Source organism: Oryzias melastigma, linkage group LG12 (genome assembly GCF_002922805.2).
Source record: "Oryzias melastigma strain HK-1 linkage group LG12, ASM292280v2, whole genome shotgun sequence".
Taxonomy (NCBI): domain Eukaryota; kingdom Metazoa; phylum Chordata; class Actinopteri; order Beloniformes; family Adrianichthyidae; genus Oryzias; species Oryzias melastigma.
The window spans coordinates 13,257,065-13,275,865 of NC_050523.1; the positions used below are offsets into that span (position 1 = coordinate 13,257,065).

At 40.4% G+C, this 18,801-nt stretch overlaps 3 protein-coding genes across 9 annotated transcripts in view; 1 reads left to right on the top strand and 2 right to left on the bottom strand.

Annotated features, from left to right (window-relative positions):
• Positions 1-8,777, top strand: part of LOC112163523 (protein FAM222A) — a 26,359-nt gene extending 17,582 nt beyond the window's left edge. For both annotated transcript variants that reach the window (XM_024299970.2, XM_024299971.2), the window contains exon 3: positions 6,547-8,777. In XM_024299970.2, the coding sequence (XP_024155738.1) occupies positions 6,547-7,862 (1,316 nt within the window). In that variant the 3' untranslated portion in view covers positions 7,863-8,777. The remainder of the gene's footprint in view (positions 1-6,546) is intronic.
• A 757-nt stretch (positions 8,778-9,534) lies between these two features.
• On the bottom strand, positions 9,535-12,236 carry gltpb (glycolipid transfer protein b). The gene is made up of 5 exons (XM_024299246.2): positions 11,963-12,236; positions 11,534-11,592; positions 11,324-11,457; positions 11,088-11,238; positions 9,535-10,171 (listed from the first exon to the last, which is right to left on the bottom strand). The coding sequence occupies exons 1-5, from the start codon at positions 12,063-12,065 to the stop codon at positions 9,989-9,991; spliced, it is 630 nt and encodes a 209-aa protein (XP_024155014.1). The 5' UTR covers positions 12,066-12,236; the 3' UTR covers positions 9,535-9,988.
• A 736-nt stretch (positions 12,237-12,972) lies between these two features.
• The window catches only part of git2b (G protein-coupled receptor kinase interacting ArfGAP 2b), a 13,517-nt gene continuing 7,688 nt past the window's right edge, over positions 12,973-18,801 (bottom strand). For 4 of the 6 annotated variants that reach the window (XM_036214395.1, XM_036214394.1, XM_036214393.1 and 1 more), the window contains 6 exons: positions 17,391-17,600; positions 17,164-17,253; positions 16,554-16,633; positions 15,771-15,923; positions 14,583-14,646; positions 12,973-14,465 (listed from right to left, as the gene is read on the bottom strand). In XM_036214395.1, coding sequence (XP_036070288.1) covers positions 14,256-14,465; positions 14,583-14,646; positions 15,771-15,923; positions 16,554-16,633; positions 17,164-17,253; positions 17,391-17,600 — 807 coding nt within the window. In that variant the 3' untranslated portion in view covers positions 12,973-14,255. The remainder of the gene's footprint in view (positions 14,466-14,582; positions 14,647-15,770; positions 15,924-16,553; positions 16,634-17,163; positions 17,254-17,390; positions 17,601-18,801) is intronic. The other 2 variants (XM_024299242.2, XM_024299244.2) reach the window with 1 other exon arrangement.

Here is an 18,801-nt window from a genome sequence, read left to right on the forward strand (position 1 = left end):
AGGTCAGTCTTGTCCAACAACTTTTCAGCATTTGAACTTCTAGAAGTTTTACCTGGTGGTGAATTGACTTTATCTTTTTTAAATGCTTTTAATCTTTGATTTGAGTTTTTTAATATTAAGAATTTCTTTAACACCAAAAACACAAATCAGCTAAGACCTTTAAACTTTGAAATGACAACAAACTGTTCCTTTAATTTTAAAAGCTTTTTTTAATGCTTTAAAAGCTGCCTTGGTTAATAATAATGCTTTTGTGTCTGACATTTACTAAAATAATGAGACAGCAGGATGTCGTTTGCGTATAATAATGTCAAAAAAAGAGAAATTAAAGTAAAGGCTGAATTTTATTTTCAATTTGCGACCTGTATTTAGAGGGAGGACCTGGCAGCTGCCGGTTTAGCTGTTCGCTCAGGCTAAACGGCATGTAGTCGATCGCAGAGGCTCGTTTCAGACAGATGAATGAAGGCAGGACCAATTAATTACATGGTTCTAATGACTGGGCTTATTGGGCCAAATGGGTGCACGGAGGAGGTTGTCATAGTAACAGGGAAATGGGTTTAAAACGCATTGTGTATGTGTGGGGAGCTTAGTGCCTAGTTATTAAGGTAGGCCGGAGTATTTTAAATATCAGGATTATTGCTGCGGTAAACAAGTATTTATGCCTGCTGAGAAGTGTGGCTCTGTAATTAACTGCCAGTTTTTGGAGACATGTTGCTCCTGAGGATTTGACTCTAGTAAACAAGTTATGTCCCCCAAGTGTCTAAAATCTGTCTTAACAGTTGAGGGGCTGTGTTGGTTTATTTTTTCATTTTTTCCCACCAACCTGTATGGATGTATTTTAGTTTAATCTCAGATGGGAATCAAATCTAGCAATTGCTGTGATTGTTTCCTCATGTCGTTTTGCTGAAATGGTCGAAAGCTTTCGGAAACCCAGATGAGCGTGTCCAACTCCTGCTTCAGCTCAGCCTTTAGGGTTCCTTTTGCCTATAAATTAGTGATTAACTTCAAAAAAATGCTCCGAAAACAATGAGGTCTCTGCTCTAATCGGAGGGAAAGTGGCTTCAAGTGTGACCACGGGAAATGGATTATCCAGTTTAAAGTGGTAGCAAGAATCCAGTGAGACTGCATGTGGGTGGAATAAATGGCAAGATTTCCAAAAGAAAAGCTTTATTCTAAACTGTTTTTATGTACTTTCTAAAAACTGTGGTACTTTGGAGCATAAAGACACTCGCATAAAATCATAAATTAGGCTGTTAGTGCTTGGTAAAGGTTCATAATAGGCCCCCCACCCTCAGCTCTTTCTCTCCCAGCATGTCCCCTGCATGGAAGGAGGAAATGGGGATTAGTCGTTTCCTGTGAAAGTGTGCCAGTTTCGCATGGTGTCGCATACATCCCAACTGAGAAAGCCTTACAAGCCGAAGGACCGTTGGGTTTCTCTTTATTCAAGCCGCATTACGCATCACTGCCACTCTGCTTGCTTTGTAAGAAAAAGAAAAATACGACGAAGGTTTTCAGCCCTGTGTGGCTCGCCTCCATCAGCCCCGGGGGCAGCGCTTAAAGGTCAAAGAATGTTTAAGTGCTGCCTGATGGATCTGGCCAATGCTGCCGGTGAAAAGCGGCTGCTTCTGGTCCGTGCGCTGCCTCTGCCCGCTGTCAGAGCCGGGGACAGGTACAGCGCTCAGACGGCGGGTTCGGGACGATTAAGTGCTTAAGGTCAGATTGTGAATTATCTCCCTGCTATTCCTGACCAGAAGACAAGCCGCTGCCATTTTCCCCTTGTCATGCGAACACCTCCATATTTGTTTACCTCTCCTACCTTCACTTTACTGCTCTCAGTGTTCTCTTCTCTTAAATAAAGTGCTTCTCAGTAAGTATTTAAGCTGATATTGTCATCACTCTGATCATTTTTTATTAATTTTAAGTGTTCCCAGTCGTCTTTAAATTAGGATTATTTGTGTCGTTTTCTAGGACATAGTTTCTGCAGAGCAGCAGGAATACATTAGAAATTCACCCCTGAGTCGTGGGTGGGACCGTTTGCGTGGAGAAAACCCGCCGTCTTCCTCTTCCTTGATGCCGAGAGCTGTCTGTTTACACCCTCTCCTGCTAGCCCCTCATATCCTCAACCTAAAGCCTCATTTCCACTGAGCGGTCCAGTACGGTCCAGTACGGTCCAGTACAGTCCTGTTAATTCTGTCCACTCAGTTGAGCCTCGCCTCCACTGAATGGTTTGTTTTCACAGCACAAACGTGGTGTAGACTGCTAGCGTGTCATTGCGTCATTGTAGTGCGACTACAAAAGCAGAAACAATAAAGGTCATCCAGCAGCACGTTTTTTTTTAAATTATTGTTGTCTTTTAATGTTGTTTGAAAGAAGATTACGGGCAGGATTGAAACAGCAAAAACCCAAATTCTTACAAACGTTGGAAACGTTAGCTTAAATGAGTGCTATATTGGCGCTTTCTAATGTCGTCATCACTATCTGCCAATTAACAGGTGGCTACAGCGGCTCCGCCCCCTTTTCAATGGACCTACATTGGATGGGGGCCCCCAACGGGTACAGCTCAGTACTGTAAAATGGGTCCATTTTACAATGGAAATGCTTAAAATACCGTATCGGACCAGACCGGAGTGGAAATGAGGCATAATTGTACCAGTGCAACAAAAATTACACTTGATAGCTTTTTTTGTCTGCTCCTGATTTACGATTGGAATAAAATAATACATAATTTGAGTCCAAACACATATGAGCTGTGCCCTCGTTTAGCCCAGACTGTAATGTTTCTGCAAATGTATACATTTCAAATTTCACTAAAACAATCCTTAAAACCTTCAGGACTTTTTTTAATCTATAATCCTGCTTTTATATGTCTTATTCTTCCATCCTCTCGATGCATCTTTCCTTCCAGCCAATGTGACCTTCATCATTCTGTCAAGCTCAACAACATGGTGGTTGTTCTTGTCAGAGATTCTTAGAAGGCACTTAGTGAAAAAGTTCCATCTGCTGACATTTTATTGTCTGTAGAAATTAAATCGAACATGAATTAACAGATTGTAAAAGCAAAAATAACAAGATGGCTTTAGAGTTGTGTGAGTTTTAGTTGGTGTTTCCTCACAGCTGCATTTTTGTCTAAATTGCATCCTAGTTTAACTGTAATTGCCATGCTTGCTGGACAAGACGGGTCTGTTTTGATAGTTTCTGTCATGTTGACGGTCTCTTTTTTTGTTTGTGTAAGAATGTAAAGTTTTACTGTAGTGGTTTAATCTGTTTTAAACTTTATGTCTAGTCAAAGTTCTTCATTTGAGGGCTTAAGATAATTTGCAGAGACTGACATTTTTTGTAAAAGTGACTGAAGCACAGGCTATGAAGTACATCAGCTTCTGTACCAAACATCGCTATTAGTCTAAAATTGATTTCCCACTGTATTAGTAGTATATTATAAGGATGAAACTAATGTTGTTACTGTTAAGTTGTGGTAAATATTTGATTTTTAAAAATACTTTAAAGTAAGTTGAAATAGTTTAGCACTACAAAAAATTTAACAAACAAACGTACACCAACAACAAAATTCTCCTAAATCGAATTAAAGTTTTGGAAAAACTACACAACTCCCCCCTCTCCAGGAATGGTTTGCCCCGGTTTCCCCTTAGCAGTCTTTATTTATCATCACCTGGACACCATTAAAGCTCTAAAGAAAGCAAAATATTCCAAGTGAAATTAAGGTAGACATTATTAAAGTGTGCATCTATTCAAGTAAATACTATTTAAATAGTTTGATTTATTTTTTTATTAAAGGAAACGAATGCTAAAACTTTGTGGTGTCAGGTTGAACCTCTGCAGCTGCACTTGAGAAACCTCAGGGATGAAGCTTAAGCTTGTTGAGTTTGTGAGTAAACTAGATGGATGATGGGAAGTGGGGGAGGGGTTACTACAGGCTTACAGTCCTACCCCCAACTCTGAGGTGAACTACTAATGAACTCCTGCCGCTCTGCAGAAACTATGTCCAAGAAAACAACACCGATTGCTTATTTTGGCATAATCATGATGAAAGGAGCACTGGGAATGCTTTTAAAATAGATCAAAAGTAGCATGCTGATGTCTAAGTAAAAGCTTGATTTATTACTTTGAATTGTAAGCATGCTGATCTCATTGAAAACTTGTTTGAAGTTTTGTCATTTTTAACCTTAAAGTCATCTCCTTTGTTTGTTTGCTTTTTCGATATGCATGTCACATAGTGGTGGCACTCGGATGATAAATGTGAACCCAGAGTGGCTATTTGCTAATGAGGTTTCCATAGTATCACATTAGGCAGGCGCAGTGAGAGGTGCAGCTGTGTTGTGTCTTTGTGCCTCTGACAGGGCTGTAATCTGCGGACTAACAATATCAGACACCCTGTGAAGACGTGTTGGCTTTCAAAGGGTTTGAAGTGTTTATGGAGCAGCGAGTCAGCTGCTCAACGCAAGGGGTTAGCACTCATGTTTTACCTTAAGGCTTAAACCATGGATTTCAATTTGATTTAGTGAATTATCTTTTGTTTTGGACTGTACAGGATTAGCACATGTGGAAAATGTGTTGCAATCTTCCTTTATTGGGATGTAAAAGTGAAATTATATATATATATATTTTTGTCTGTCATTGCTTGTAGTCATCTGAGCTCTTGTCAGGAATATGCGATCCTCTTCCTTTTATCTTTTACCGTCATGAATAAAACATTTTTGAGCTGAAAGCCAGAAATTGTCATTACAGCTGACTTTCTGTTACCTCTTTCTCAGGATTGTGGGACAAGCCGAGCAGGCCGAGCTCGCCTCTTGATGTATGCAGTGCAAACATCTCCCCGGCATCCCAGATGCCATTGTTTTCTATAGCAGCACTACACTTTGATACATAATAAGCAGTGTTTTGCTTTGTTGGATTTCTCTAAAGAATTCACCCGTGCTCTCGGCATGAATGCTCTGCCGGGAGATTGCTGGATGGATTGAACGCTCCACCTTGCCTCTTTTTCTCAATTTTAACCACCCAATTTATTTCTTTCATGATGTGAATCTTGTAGATTGACTCATTTTCACAGTCGGGAGGCTCACTGTAGGATCAAAATGAAATGAACTCCCAAATCAATTTCAAACAGGAACAACGAGCGAGCTCTCCCCCGCATAGCTGGAATTGGTTTTGTTATTGAAAATGAAATGAAGTGTTTTGTTTTTATTTTTTTGGCCCCTCATTGCAGATTACAGCCCCGCGCTGTGATTTCCACTGTCTCACTGTGCGATCGAGGTTAATTTTAGTGGCGTTTTCTTTTCTTTGTCAAAAAAAAAAATTCCATAAAAGTGTCACGCTGAAAGGTGGCAGCAATTTCTATCTGGTAATTTAATGTTTTTCAAACGAGGCACCTTTTCCGCCTTTTCCATTGTTGCAAGGAGTTAAGCAGCCATGAAATAGCCAGAAAAATAGTGTTTAGGTCCAATCTTAGTTTGTTCAACGACTTTCCTGCACACAATTCAATCAGTGCGGCTGCAGGTTGTTGCTTTTTGTTCTTTTTTTTCTCTTTTTCATCAGCAGAAATTTCTCCTGCAGGCCGTATTCCAGGATTTTTTAATGGAGGTAATCCTGTATTTATCAGCTCCTATCATGTTTTAGCACCAGACAATCTGAACTTTTATATATTTTTTTTACCAGTTTTCCTTTTTGGGCTACATCAAAACAAACACATTAAACCTACTGACCTTTGATCCTCTGGGTTTTCTCTTCCGTGTCTGCTTCAAGTTGTTTTGGAAGATGCCCCGCCCCTGCTGACAAAAGGGCTTCTCTGATTGGGTAACTTCTTAGGTGCCTTGTGGTGACTGCTCTTTTTATTGGGTTAAAGTAAAGAGAGCAGACCTGCTTTATTCACATGCAAAGAAACACACATTTGCATCATTGAGCATTTGCATAAAAGGTTTGGTTTGCATGAACAAAAAAACCCTTCATGAATTCAACAAGCATATTTACATTGAAACTGTTTATCTACACCAAAGCATTTTTATCCTAAAAAATAAATAAATAAAAACATTTGTTTCTATTAGGTTAAGCTCATTTAATTCCGGAAAACCCAAGAACAGTTTTAAAGTTAATTTGACAACATTTTTTATTCATTTTTGGTGGCAGCAACTACAATAAATAACTCTGAATTGAGATTAAAGTAGGAGGATTGGGATAAATATAGGATTTCTTAAATTGTCCTAAAGCAAAGAACCAAAAGACATTATTAGTTTTTTTTTATTTATTTAGGTGGAGTTTTATCAAGTTTTAAGAGAATATACTTATAGGATTTTTTTTTATTTATATATGATTTTTTTTACAACACAAGGAGTCTCTTTTACATAATATTTAACTGTGATTTGTTTGAAATGCTTCTTTTTACCACTTCTCATATCTTGAAGACCTCCTATAAGCTAATTCTGTGCTAAAACTCGGTACATCGGACATTAAACTCTTTTTGAAGTGGAGCGTCCTCCATGATAGCTGTGAGCTGCCACAGCTTCTTCTAATCTAATCCTCTGTTTGCTTCCTTTGCAGGTGAGCCAGGATCCGTGACATCTCGCTATCCGTCTCCTGCAGAGTTGGATGCTTTCGCCCAGAAAACCGCCAACAGTCCGCTGTCCATCAAAATCTTCCCATCGGACGTGCGGGTGCCGCAGCACAAACAGCTCAACAAAACGGTTAACGGCTTGGACACGACGGGCCAGCACTACAGCCCGTACCTGCAACCACACTCCAGAGGCTATCAGGGTCTGCTGGCTATAGTCAAAGCCTCTGTGGTGGTCAAAGGTGTGGTGAAAACCTGCGAGGGCAGGAAGACTAAACATGCAAACTCCCAGACGTCGGCGACCCCGTACAATAATCCTCAGACTAACGGCTACGCCGTCAGACATGGGCATAAGGCCTATCATATAAGCTCATGTAAGCCCACTGATGTACCCAACGAAACACTTTGTTCCACTGCAGGAATGGCCTCCAGAGATCAGAGCCTGGCCCCCCAGTCTGAGCTGGCAGAAGTTCAAAGCTTGATGAGGAAGATAAGTCGAGTTCCCCACAGCCAGGCCCTGCAGCTGGGGGGAGAGGCTGGCGTCAGCCCCTCGCTGCAGGCCGCCGCGGCGGTGGCCCATTCAGACTCAGACTGTGCTTTAGGCGTGCCGCCCCAGAGCAGTCTGGCGTTCGCTGGGACGGTTCCACCCGTGCAGGGCTCAGATACGGCGAAATGCGGATACGTGGAGAGGGGGGATTACAGCATGTGGCAGCAAAAGGCTCCGATGCAGCAGCCCTACCAGCACCGGGCAGTGAGGATGTACAGCGCGCACAACGCTCAGGGCCACAGAGCAGCAGATGCCGGGGTTGGCCAGTCTCCCGAAACCTGCCTCCCGCCGCCATCCTCCTCGCAGCTGCCTTATAGGTGGCACCACGGAAACGTGCTGAGCTGCACCTCTGCACAGGAGGAGCAGGCGGCGGGGCAGTACTTCGCCCCTCTCTGGGACAACCACAACAGCGACTGTTACACATCTCAGGTGTTGCCAACAGGTTCAGCCAGACCCACCGACATGGAGCTCCACCTCCATCATCACACGAACCACCACCAGATCCAACAGCACCCCCCTCTCCCTCTACCCCACGTCTACAGCGCAGACCAGAACCTCTGCTGTGGGCTGCCGAGTTTTAGCCTGTGCCACGCTGCGGTTCTCAGCAGCAGCCTGCAGTCTCTGGAGTGCCTCATCAGTGAGATTCACCCTCCCTGCATCAAAGAACGCATGCTGGGCCACGGGTACGAAGCCATAGGGATGCCTCAGCTGCTGGAGCACCAACAGCAAAACCACATCCAGCTGCCTGTGTACAGATAGGCGAGGAGCTGGCGCGCTGCGGGACGGGATAAACCTTCAGTTGAGACGTCTATAGGAAAAAGACATGCCTTCTTTCATTTGTGCATGGATTTGTAGATGGCTTTGTGTTTTTAATGTGCCTGACCAAGGTAAAATGATAATCACAATTTGAAAAACAGGTTCAAGCTGAGGATTCATGTTGCCATACAAGAGAACTGCTGTTGCAAATTTAACCATTTTTTTTGCAAATAATTAGTGGAAATGAATTTTAAAAAATCCAATTGTGTGTTTCTGCATAAATGAATGGGAAGAGTCCTCAGCGATCTGCTTTGTAATTATATTTTAGTTTGTTTTTGAGACATCCCTGCAGCATTTTCAACTGAAAATGAATGTTAATGTATTTTTTTCTGGTTTCCAGTTCTCCCATTTTATTGATTATTCCTGCTCAGCTTGTTAGAACTGTTGAATATCCAAATCAACACTGTGGCGGTCAGGCCAAAACGGGCCCATCGTGTTGTATTTTTTTGAAATTTTCTAAAAGTGAAGTGTTTTTGCCAACATTTTTATGAAACGACAAAGGTTTTTTCTCGAAGGGTGTTACTCTGTGTAATGGATGTCGGAGAGCATAATCATTTACGGTTTTCTCGTTAGGGCTATATAATATTTGAAGACGTATGAGTGAGTAGTTCTTCGTTTGCTCTGGTTTTGTAATACTATGTAAATCTATTTATTTATGTTGGTAAGCTATATAGCAAATTGTCTCTAAAATTATAAAGTGCAATTATTATATACGAACATGTGAGCTCTCTCTATGAATGACGTTGATGGAATAAGTCCTTTTTTGCAGCGTATGACCCCGCCCCCTAATCCTGCACCCTTTTTCTGTCTCTTCTTAATAAGGAATGTCAAGTAAATTAAATTTTCTAAACCCAGTAACTGCTGTGTTTGGCGCTTTTGGATTCATTAAATAAGTAAATTTTTTAGCCCTAGTCTTCATATCATGTTGGAACCCCCATTTTTGAATGAAATAACTGCTCTTTTTTTAAATTTGGCTTAATTTGTTTTACAAAATTGGCAGCTTTAACAGGGATGTAGCTTAGATCACCTCCAACATAAAATGCACCGGCACTTTAAGGGCACCTATTAAAAAACGAATTATCCACATGATGTGAATAACGACGTTAGAAGCAGTGTAGGGAGGAAAACTGCTGCACCGATAGATGACCTCATTTTTTAGATAACAAATATGGCCGAGTTAAAGGTCAGCCGTTTTGTCATTGAGGCTTTGTTGGAAAAGAGCTGCTTTGCTTGGAGTTCCTCCATGTTCTCCTGCAGGACTACAGACGTGTTTTCAGAGTTCCTTTGCAGACAGAAACAAAAACCTCACTCTTGCACCTGGAACACACTTAAGATAAGATGAAGGGGGGCCTGGGAGAGTGGCTGGAAAGTTTTTTTTTTTTTGAGTTGCAACTTTGTGGAAAAAGATGCATTCTAAAATAAAAAGTTTGTGCTAGTTTTGATTAAATTATTTAAATAAGAAAATAATGAACGGAAACTAGATTTTAAAAAGGAGGAAGCTACACCTAACACACTAGATCAAGTGAATGCTGCCACCTAGTGTTCAGTTCTTGAAGTGACACATTTGATGCATTCATTTAAAAGACATGGACAGTTCATTTAAAATAAATTAGAATGCTTGCAAATAATTTATAAGACATGTGGAATTACATTAGATAATAAAGACATTTAATCCCACATCCACACCAAACAAAATCAAAGTATTTAAAAAAGAAGAAAAGTGAGGATCAAAGACATGAAAAATAGTAAAAAGTTAAGATTCAAGTAAAAAGGAAAAAGAGTGAAGGCATCAGCAGAGATCAGGAATGTCACATCTTCTTGTTGTTCTTAGTTTCCAGGAGTAAGGCAGCTTTTATTTAAAATAAATACTTCATTAAAACAGGCGACAGCTTTAAGCACTTCCTGCATAAAAAAAACAAAAAACTTTTCAGCCGTTATTTGTTTTCTTAAAAGCATAATTTAAAAACACATGCTCTGTAATTAAACTAATAAATACCAAAATTCAAGACCAAAAAAAACTTTCAAAGTGGAACACGTTCCTGCATCCCACTGCAGTTCATCCACTCCCGTTAAACCGTGTAGTCCAGCTCTGCGTTCAGATTCGTGTACATCTCGTAGATGGCGTCTACCACGCTGCTGTAGTTGACCAGGAAGTGGCGCACATTTGCCAGACAGTCCTCTTCTGTTACTTCTTCCCCTTTGGACAGGGCTTTTAGGAAGTTTGATCTGTAGGGAGCTGCGAGCAGTGCTGCCTGTTAGGACAACAAAAATACACAATTGGTAAGACAGATACAAATGTAACAGTTCTAATACTATAAAAAAAAGTTTAGAAAAGTAAAAGTTTGGATATTTATTTGGATAGTAGTGCTGCCCTTTTTCAACTTAAAGTGCAAAATAAACTCAGATTATTGAGCTTCAAGGTGGAGCTAAAAGGACGTTTAGCCCAAACAATATGGAGTTATTTGGGGAGACGAATGAAAAAGTGAATGAGAGTTCACATAACAAACGGGAACAACAAAGAGTCCGTTTGCAGGATCACTGATAAGACTAACAGAACTTTGTGCAGATGCATAAAGTTGTGTGGAGATAAAGATTATGCTGACATTTGTAAGATAATCTTGTGTTAAGGAACAGCCTCACAAAGCTAAAGTGATGTGAGGAGGGACTGCAAAGCTACATGTTTTAATAATCTTTTACTCACATTAATATAAAGAGAAAAACTGGCAGGAGCATCATGGGATGGGATTTCCATCCCTAAGAAGCTGAATCCAAAACTCAGAAGCTCACAGACAGATCTTAATACTCCATGTCCCAGTTATTTGTTAGCTCTGCTCAAAGTTCATGAACTTGTAGATGGTGCTTTTGTACTCACACCCACAGACAAAACCAAAACACACAATAGAGAACGGTATGAATGGTTTTCCAAAGACATTGTCTGATGGGCTAAACTCTATCAAATTCTATTCAGATTAGCAGAAGTTAACATTTTTAAATGGTGGAATTTTTGGCTAAAGATGGATCATTCAAAACAAATGGTTACACCTCTACTTGGAGAGAATTTCTTTGTACTGGTCACACAAACAAAAAGGGGAAATAGTCTATCACTTTAACCTAGAAATGTAAACAAAAAACAATTTAAAAAGCTTTTATTGTGAAAATCCCACTTACATTGAAAACCTTTTGAACGATCCACCCATGGTATTTCTTCAGAGATGATTCATAGGCTTTAGTGACATTGACCCGGATCAGGTTAGGGTTGTTCTCGTCTCTTTCTCCATCAGCCAAGCTCTGCAGGAGTACCTGAATGAAACGGAGGCCCCTGCAGGAGATATCCAGCACTCAGATTAAAACAAACACCTGCCTTGCTTCATATAAGGGACTCTAAAGTTCAGCATGACAGTCACCTCTTCAGCCACATGAGAGCTAACGTGGCTCCAACGCTTGGCCACTCTGCTCCATGAGCTTCTTTCTCAGCCACTAGGATGTCCTGCAGGGTGGCGTACTTTGCAGGATCCTTCACATAAACTCCTCTTATTTTCTAAAAATAAAAAAGTATAAGTTAACATAACACAAACTTTTAATTTAATTGTGACAATTATTGAGAGGTGTCTTGCCGTTATGTTCCCGTTAATGTCGGATTTGATGACCGTAAACACCTTTGACCCCAAACAATCTGTAAGAGAAACGGACATTCGAGAGCACGGGGATGAAATATGAATGAGACGAGCGCGTGCGCCTCCTGCCTGCCCCTGAGGCACGAGCGCGTGCGCCTCGTGCCCAGAGGAGAGGATGAACGGGCAATTGAGAAACCAGGAACTGCTGTGAATGTGTAGTTTCAGCTGAGCCACAATGAGGTCAATGTATGGCTGTCAACAAAGAGTTACTCTACGGGGCAGCGCGAAAACTAACACTGACCTCCGAACGAAGCACTTTAAATTAACAGTTGACTTAAAATTCGTTTTAAAAAACATGTGGGGAACAGACAGGTCTTTAGTTCAAATCGGTCACCTGATGTTTTGGAGTTCAGGTAGAGCGGTACTCACCGAAAAACGACGGGATGTGGGAGACATTTTCTAGAAAGGTCTTCGTGTCTATCGACTTGTCGGGAGGAAGTTCGTCGAACAGACTTTCAAGTAGAACGGCCATCGTTGTTGTTGGTAAAAGTCGCCTGGAGGAGCAGCAGTAACAGCAGCAGCTCTTTGGCAGGAGGGAACCCGGAAATGTGCTCGTGTCAGATGGGTGTGGAAAACGCCACGCGCCCCACCTATCACTTTCGCGCGCCTCAACAGGTGGAAAATAACGCACGCGGGTGTTAAAACCAGAGGAGACGGGGGAGTTTGGACTGAACTTTAATAGAGCTAAGGCCGGGATGGTGGCAGCGGGGAGCTATCAAATACATACAATGTTATTTCAGCTTTGACACCAATGCGGATAATAACTAAACAGACACTTTAAAAGTACAGGCATTAAACAATAAAACTTGTATTTAGTCATGTAACCATTTGTGGGTACGTTTTACTGTCGTACTGAGGCATACATTAATGTTTCCCATCAAATTGATTTTTATTTATTATTAATTTGAAAATAAATGTTTTTTTTTCAAGATAAATAAATATTACTAAATTGTGACCCTTTTTAATTTTATGGTGGCCGAAATGGATTGTGGGTCACAATAGCTACACAAAAATATTAAAAATAAATGTGACATTTTTTAAATTACAACTAATTACATTTTTTCTTTAGTTTAAAAAGGCAAATATATTGTCCTACAAATGTTTGTTTTGTAGCTTTGGCAACTAACTTATTTTTTTTAATTAATACTGTATTTCTTTGTGAACCAAAGGCTAGCTGTTAAGACCCTTTTTACATTAAGTCCAGATTTTCTTTTCTTCTTTTAACTTTCTATAGGAACTAACAAATTAAAATGATCAAATGTATGCGTGAAACTGTAATGGTAAAGGAAAATGTCTACTGTGTTTTCAGGCTCTGAACCTGACAAGATCAGCACCAGCCAAATAAAAAGTTGTAGAACAAATTATTATAAAAACCGTCATTTTGCTTGGATCAGATCAGTTTAATACAGGAAAATATTGTCAAAGTTAGGAGGGTGAATGTGAGCACCAGAAACAAACAAAAAAAAATATGTGACCATCTTTCCTTAGTGTTAAACTGCATTTTCTAATACATTATTAACACTTTCCTTATGAAGACCCTGCTTAAGAGTTTAGACTGCATATTAATAATAAAACAGATTTGTTTGAGCTTTTTCATGTCAATCGGGGTGTTAGTCTACTAAAAATACATTTTTGTGTAAATGCATTCCACCAAATCTTAATACAACCTGAGTAATAAAAAAGCATAAAAAAAAAAAAAAGAGGCATGCTTTCAAATCACCTTTTTCACCTCTGGTTCAAACTCCTTCGGCTCACAGCAATGATCTACAACAGGTACACTGACGGCACGGTTACCTTTATCGCTGGCTGTAAACCAAAGCAGAACACACATCTGACCACACAAAGCCTGTTAAAACACTGAAATACAGCAGCACACCTTACAAACACACACATCAAAAATTGTCTAGGTTTACTGTGAGCTGAGACATCCCAAAAGCTTATGAAAATAAACACTGATATTTCCTTAGAGGTATGACATACAGTTTATAAATAGACTATCATTTGAATTACTCCGATAAAGAATTGCATGGATACATACATCTTATATACTTGCATAATGCTATAAAATAGATTCAGAGTGGACTTCATACACGCAACTTTTTTTTACCTCATGGAGACACAGACAACATCGCAGTATGGCTGTAATATTTGAAATCCTGCAACTACTGATATTTTGCCAGGTAATACCTCTTTCACTTGGAGAGGAACACATTTGCTGGATGTTTGTAGAATCACAGTTGATTAAACAAACATGGACTCAAAGCGAGAAGTATTCAGATTATTGGGTTGGAAAGAAATCAGGCCACTAAAAGCACAACTTATGTGTGTATTACCATTCTACATGGAAAAAAAATAAGCCCACACATACACATGTGCACACACACATAAAACATTGCACTTGGAAGTTGAGTGGTTTACATTTGTGAGGTAAGACATAGTAACAGGTTTTCTCTGATCAATGAACACAAAAACAAACAAGCTTTTCAATGATCGAGAGTTTTGCATGGCATCTTATTTTAAGACATGAACACATCGAGCAATGGATGTGCTTACTTCCACTGATTCCTATCAGAAGACAAACACTGATTAATATAAAAACATCTGTGAGGAATACAAATAAAAAAAAAAACTGATCAATGCATCAGTAATGTATAGGCTCTAGTTAGTTGGTGTTCTCTTTGGTTGTCACGGTAACAAGCTGCTTGGCTGCTTTGGCAATATCATAGGCGCACTGGATGACCTGCTGAGTGACGAGCTGGATGTCGGACGGGCAAGGGCTGTGCTCGGCAGCCTTCTGGCACTCAGCATGGAGCCGGCTGGCACTGGAGGTCAGCAAAGAAAGAGAGCTGCGCACCGTCTCCAGGGATGGCCTCTGTTAGGGAGGGATAGGGAGGATTTGATGAGGAAGAAGTATCCATAAATAAAAAAAAGAAATTGCTAAACAACAACACAAGTGGAGCACGAGGAAAATGGCAGAGCTGCTGCTTACTTTTGGAAACAAGGTGGCCATCTCTGTCACAGCCATGCAGATCTTTTCAGAGCAAGGTAGAAAGCTGCAGCAGAAACATTTGATAATAAGTCAAATTTTAGGTTTCAAACACACCGTTGTCATCTTTTGCTATGAAGTTTCCCTCCATTACATTTTTACTTTCAGGATTTATTGTCAGACTTACACAAGCAATCTCAACCCCCCTGTACAACTATCACACCTCCTTAATTATGGGATTTCGAGTAAGTGTTGTGAAACCTTCAGGTGAGCCTCCTGTATAATCTGCTTCATTGAATGTACTTTACGCTATTTACAGAGACTGTTGTTATGAGATGAAAGACAAACAGAATTTATGACTTAGAATTGATAAAGAACAAGTTAATCTTTAACTGAAGAGCTGAACTGTTGCTTCAACTATGAGGACTTGTAATGTGAAACTGATGACTCAGGATGGGACACTAAATGTTTTAAGCAATGCCTAAATAATCTCAATGTAAGGAATCATCGATCACTCTCTAGTTACTGTAATGACATAAAATGAGATTCTACCAGAACTTTATGATTGCCGATTTTGGAAGAAAGGCAAGTGAGGATTTGATTTTTATTGTCTGAAACCCAGTCTTCAAATGAACAAAAGCTGCACAGAGCTGAGAAACTAGATGTAGTCCATACATTTTTGTCTCTTTCAGCTTATTCTCTGTGAAATGTTATCTCTTCAACTGTCTGACTGCTTCTGTGTTATTGGTCAAACATTTAAAGTGGTTGTGGTTTAGAGGGAAAGCAGAGCAGTGTGTTTGTGGGAACATGTTGAATAGTGTAATCTGACCTTGATCCCATAGATGTCTTTGTTTAGCCTTTTATTACCACACCGATCTCCAACAGTTACAACAAACCTTCATTTCTTTCTTCTCCTACTTCAAAGAGGATTTCTTATTCCACTTAAATCCACATAAAACAGGAGTTTGTGTTGATCTTTCCACTGCATCAGTGCATGAAGGGGGTGATATCATGTTTTCCTCACAGCCTTACTTGCAAAATCACAAAGTATGAACTAGAATACACACTCCAAAGGCACATTCACACTAAGTTTACTGTAAAAAAAAAGTTCTGACAATTGTCTGCTTTTCCTGAACTTGTTTCCTACAGACAGCAGAGTAAAATCCTTTAACTGTTTGAAGGAAGCCGTACCTTTCCTGTTTGGTTTCCTGGGCAGCTCTCAGAAGCTCCTGAATATTCTTTGTGATCTGCTCCGTCTTACAGATGACATCTTCAGTGCAAGGCAGGGTGGCATCCTCTTCACCTTCCTCCTCTGGGTCTCCTGCTTCAAAAGCTCCAAGTGGGCTGCAGAAAAGATGAAGGTTTTGTTGTTTTTAACGACCATAAATGAAAACAGAAACAGATATTTCAACTGGAGCAGAGTTGATCTCTAAAACCGTATACTGAATTTGTGAATAGAGCCCCAAACTAAAAGAAGCATCATGATACTCTTAGGGTTGAGTTTAGGATATTCATTATAAAAAATGGTGGAAAAAACACAAATACATCATAAAATGAACTTCACCGATCTAATTAAATGTGTTTACTAGATGTTTCGATTAGGTCAGCAAATTTCCCAAACAAATTTGGAGTCAAGGTGAGAAAAATGTCTGTAGTATAACTATTATGAACACATTTTTGGACAAGCATTGAGCATCCCATTTGACGTGCGCCAAAATGAGGCAATAGGTGGGAATTTGACGTGTAAATCACGTTTGGCGTGAACATAGGACCACGCCAGGATTAGCAGATTTGTTCAGAAGTGTTGAAATTTTCTCCCAAAAGTGCAACTTACACTCCAGAGAGACTTGTAATTCAGAAAAAATACGGTAATTGCTTGAAATAAAACAATCAGTTGATTTTGTAAGCAGTATGTCTTAGCATTCCCATTTTCCCCTGTCAGGTATGAACTGAACCCTCAACATTCAGACTCACCCCGCCTCCAGGTCACGGTGGTTGGGTTTCCTGTCATAGTCATTCTCCACCATGGTGCTCTGTCCTCCCAGGCTGCAGCCCTAATGGGACACCAGTGGATTCCCATCAGTTAAGAGCCACACAAACACTGCTATGATCGGCACGTTTGTTATCACAGCAACTGCAGGTGCACTTGAACCAGAATCATGCATTTCTGACAGAGGTATTTCATTTAAAGCAGAAGGAAGAGCGGTACACAATCAGTTCCATGTGTGTCAGACGATTGGAGAGCACAGTCATTAGTATATGCAGAGAAGTTCGGGTGCTAACTGAGGGTTTTGTCATCAGTGTCTTTCACTAAAGAGCAAACTGTGAAAAGCCATTCTATCCTCCATGGAAACTGGACACGGCTGTAGTGTGATCTGTCAAACAGCTTTGGTGCAGCATTTCAGCAGCTCTGATGTTTACTGGGGTTACTCAGATGACTGAACTGTAGCAGAGGCACTGCTGTGCATGCATGCTGCTAAAAAAGCGATTCAAAGACGCAGGTCAGCAGAGAGAAGACTGCAGGGGAACAGCTCCACCGTCCCCTGGAGCTGCCTGTGAGGCGAGGGGACTTTCGGTACTTAACCCGTCGAGATCTCTCATCCCTCGGCCACGACAGGGGAGAGGGGAAGGTAGGGAGGGAGGAGGCAGCTGTCCCCAAAGGACCCCTACCAATCTAGAAAGGGGTCAAACCAGGTTGAGAATTCTCTACTGTGGTGCAATGATTGAATAAATGAAACACCGACACCAGCCCAAAGCCAGGCACTGTCAGAGTTGAGCAACCGCTGGCAGCAACAGAGCTCCTGTGCTTACATTGGAAGGAAAGGGTTGTAGGACGACCCCATTGTCAGGCCGGGATGGTTCCGCTCTATGGGAGTACTGCCTCGGAGATGAGCCCGTCTCGTACATGGACATGGCTCGACCTCCGCGGGCCGAGTGACGACCCAAGGGTCCGTGGGGGTGCTGCTGTCCGCTGGGGGCTTGCCAACGCAGAGTTGTGTTTTCAGTCTGCAGGGAGCTCAGCTGTGCAAGAAAAAAACATGCTTTAGTTAAAGCCTTGCCCAAGGGCTGATCTCACGGAAACAAAAAATCTACAAGAGGAACAGAAACAAGACTCCAACTGTTTTTTCTGAACAAAAACAAAATATATTTTGAGATAAATACTGAAGTGCAGCCCCATGAGAATTTTCCACTATGTTGGTTGCCCTTATTTAGAGAAAATCCACTCTGTGACTGGAACAAAACAAAACCCAAAAGAGAAGCTGTTCAGCTTTGTGATTTGGGTGGACAAACGTGCTAGCTGTCACACACAGAAGTACGAGTGGGATTTAGCTCTTATTAGTCATGTCTGATGCAACATGAGAGTATTACCTAACATAAACAGAGCCACTTTTAAAGGTTGTGAATGTGGTTGAACAAATACAAACTAAGACAGGTCAGACAGGAAGTATATAGATTGTAAATAAAACATTCTTTAAGAAAAGTAAAACAATTATGTTGTTTTTTTGAAAAATGTGATGTGTTATGTCTTGATCATAGACGTTAGATAATGTTTTTACATTTTTGCCTATTTGCTCCTGAAAAGTCCCCAGACTGAAGAGACTCAACAAAAGATCTCTTTCTTTATTTGTAGGATGAGTTGTGTCTCTGTCATATGTGGCAGTAAGTAAAACCTTTAAACTTCACCGGCATGAGTTTCTTTCCTCTATTTTTAAGCAGAAATGCTTTTGTGAATAATTTTTCCAACAGCCGTTTCATTTTTTAAAATATTTTTCGTGTACCATATCATATAACAAAGCTATTTGTTTATTTAAACATACTTAATGAGTTGCATACGACATTTATACAAATGTTAATATTAGTACTGCCAACAAAAATTAAGGTTTCAGTCATTTTACTTTTCCCCTTACAATAGTAAATAATTCAATGTGTTAATTCTCTTTAAAACTCAAACACATCTCACCTCAATTCTCTTTGACAAAGAGACTATGCCCCCTAGTGGTCATTGCTGGGAAATACCAGAGGCTTCAAATGGATCATCTGGAGTTTAAACACCCACTCCAATGAAAATTGTGCTTTGTTTTGTTTTTTAACATGTTCTCGTGTCCTTTTTCTCATGATGGAAGATGTACATAAAGAAAACTAATCATAAATTGCGTTATTATTCCGTTATTCAAATCAATGTGAATCAGCACATTTGAAAATATGCTGGTTGGCCCACAAG

Excerpts from the sequence above, each read along its gene's own strand:
- gltpb (XM_024299246.2), bottom strand. The coding sequence starts at position 12,065 with ATGGCCGTTCTACTTGAAAGTCTGTTCGACGAACTTCCTCCCGACAAG. Across the intron at positions 11,593-11,962 it reads CCACATCCCGTCGTTTTTCG|ATTGTTTGGGGTCAAAGGTG; the intron begins GTGAGTACCGCT and ends TTTCTCTTACAG. Across the intron at positions 11,458-11,533 it reads ACATTAACGGGAACATAACG|AAAATAAGAGGAGTTTATGT; the intron begins GCAAGACACCTC and ends TTTTATTTTTAG.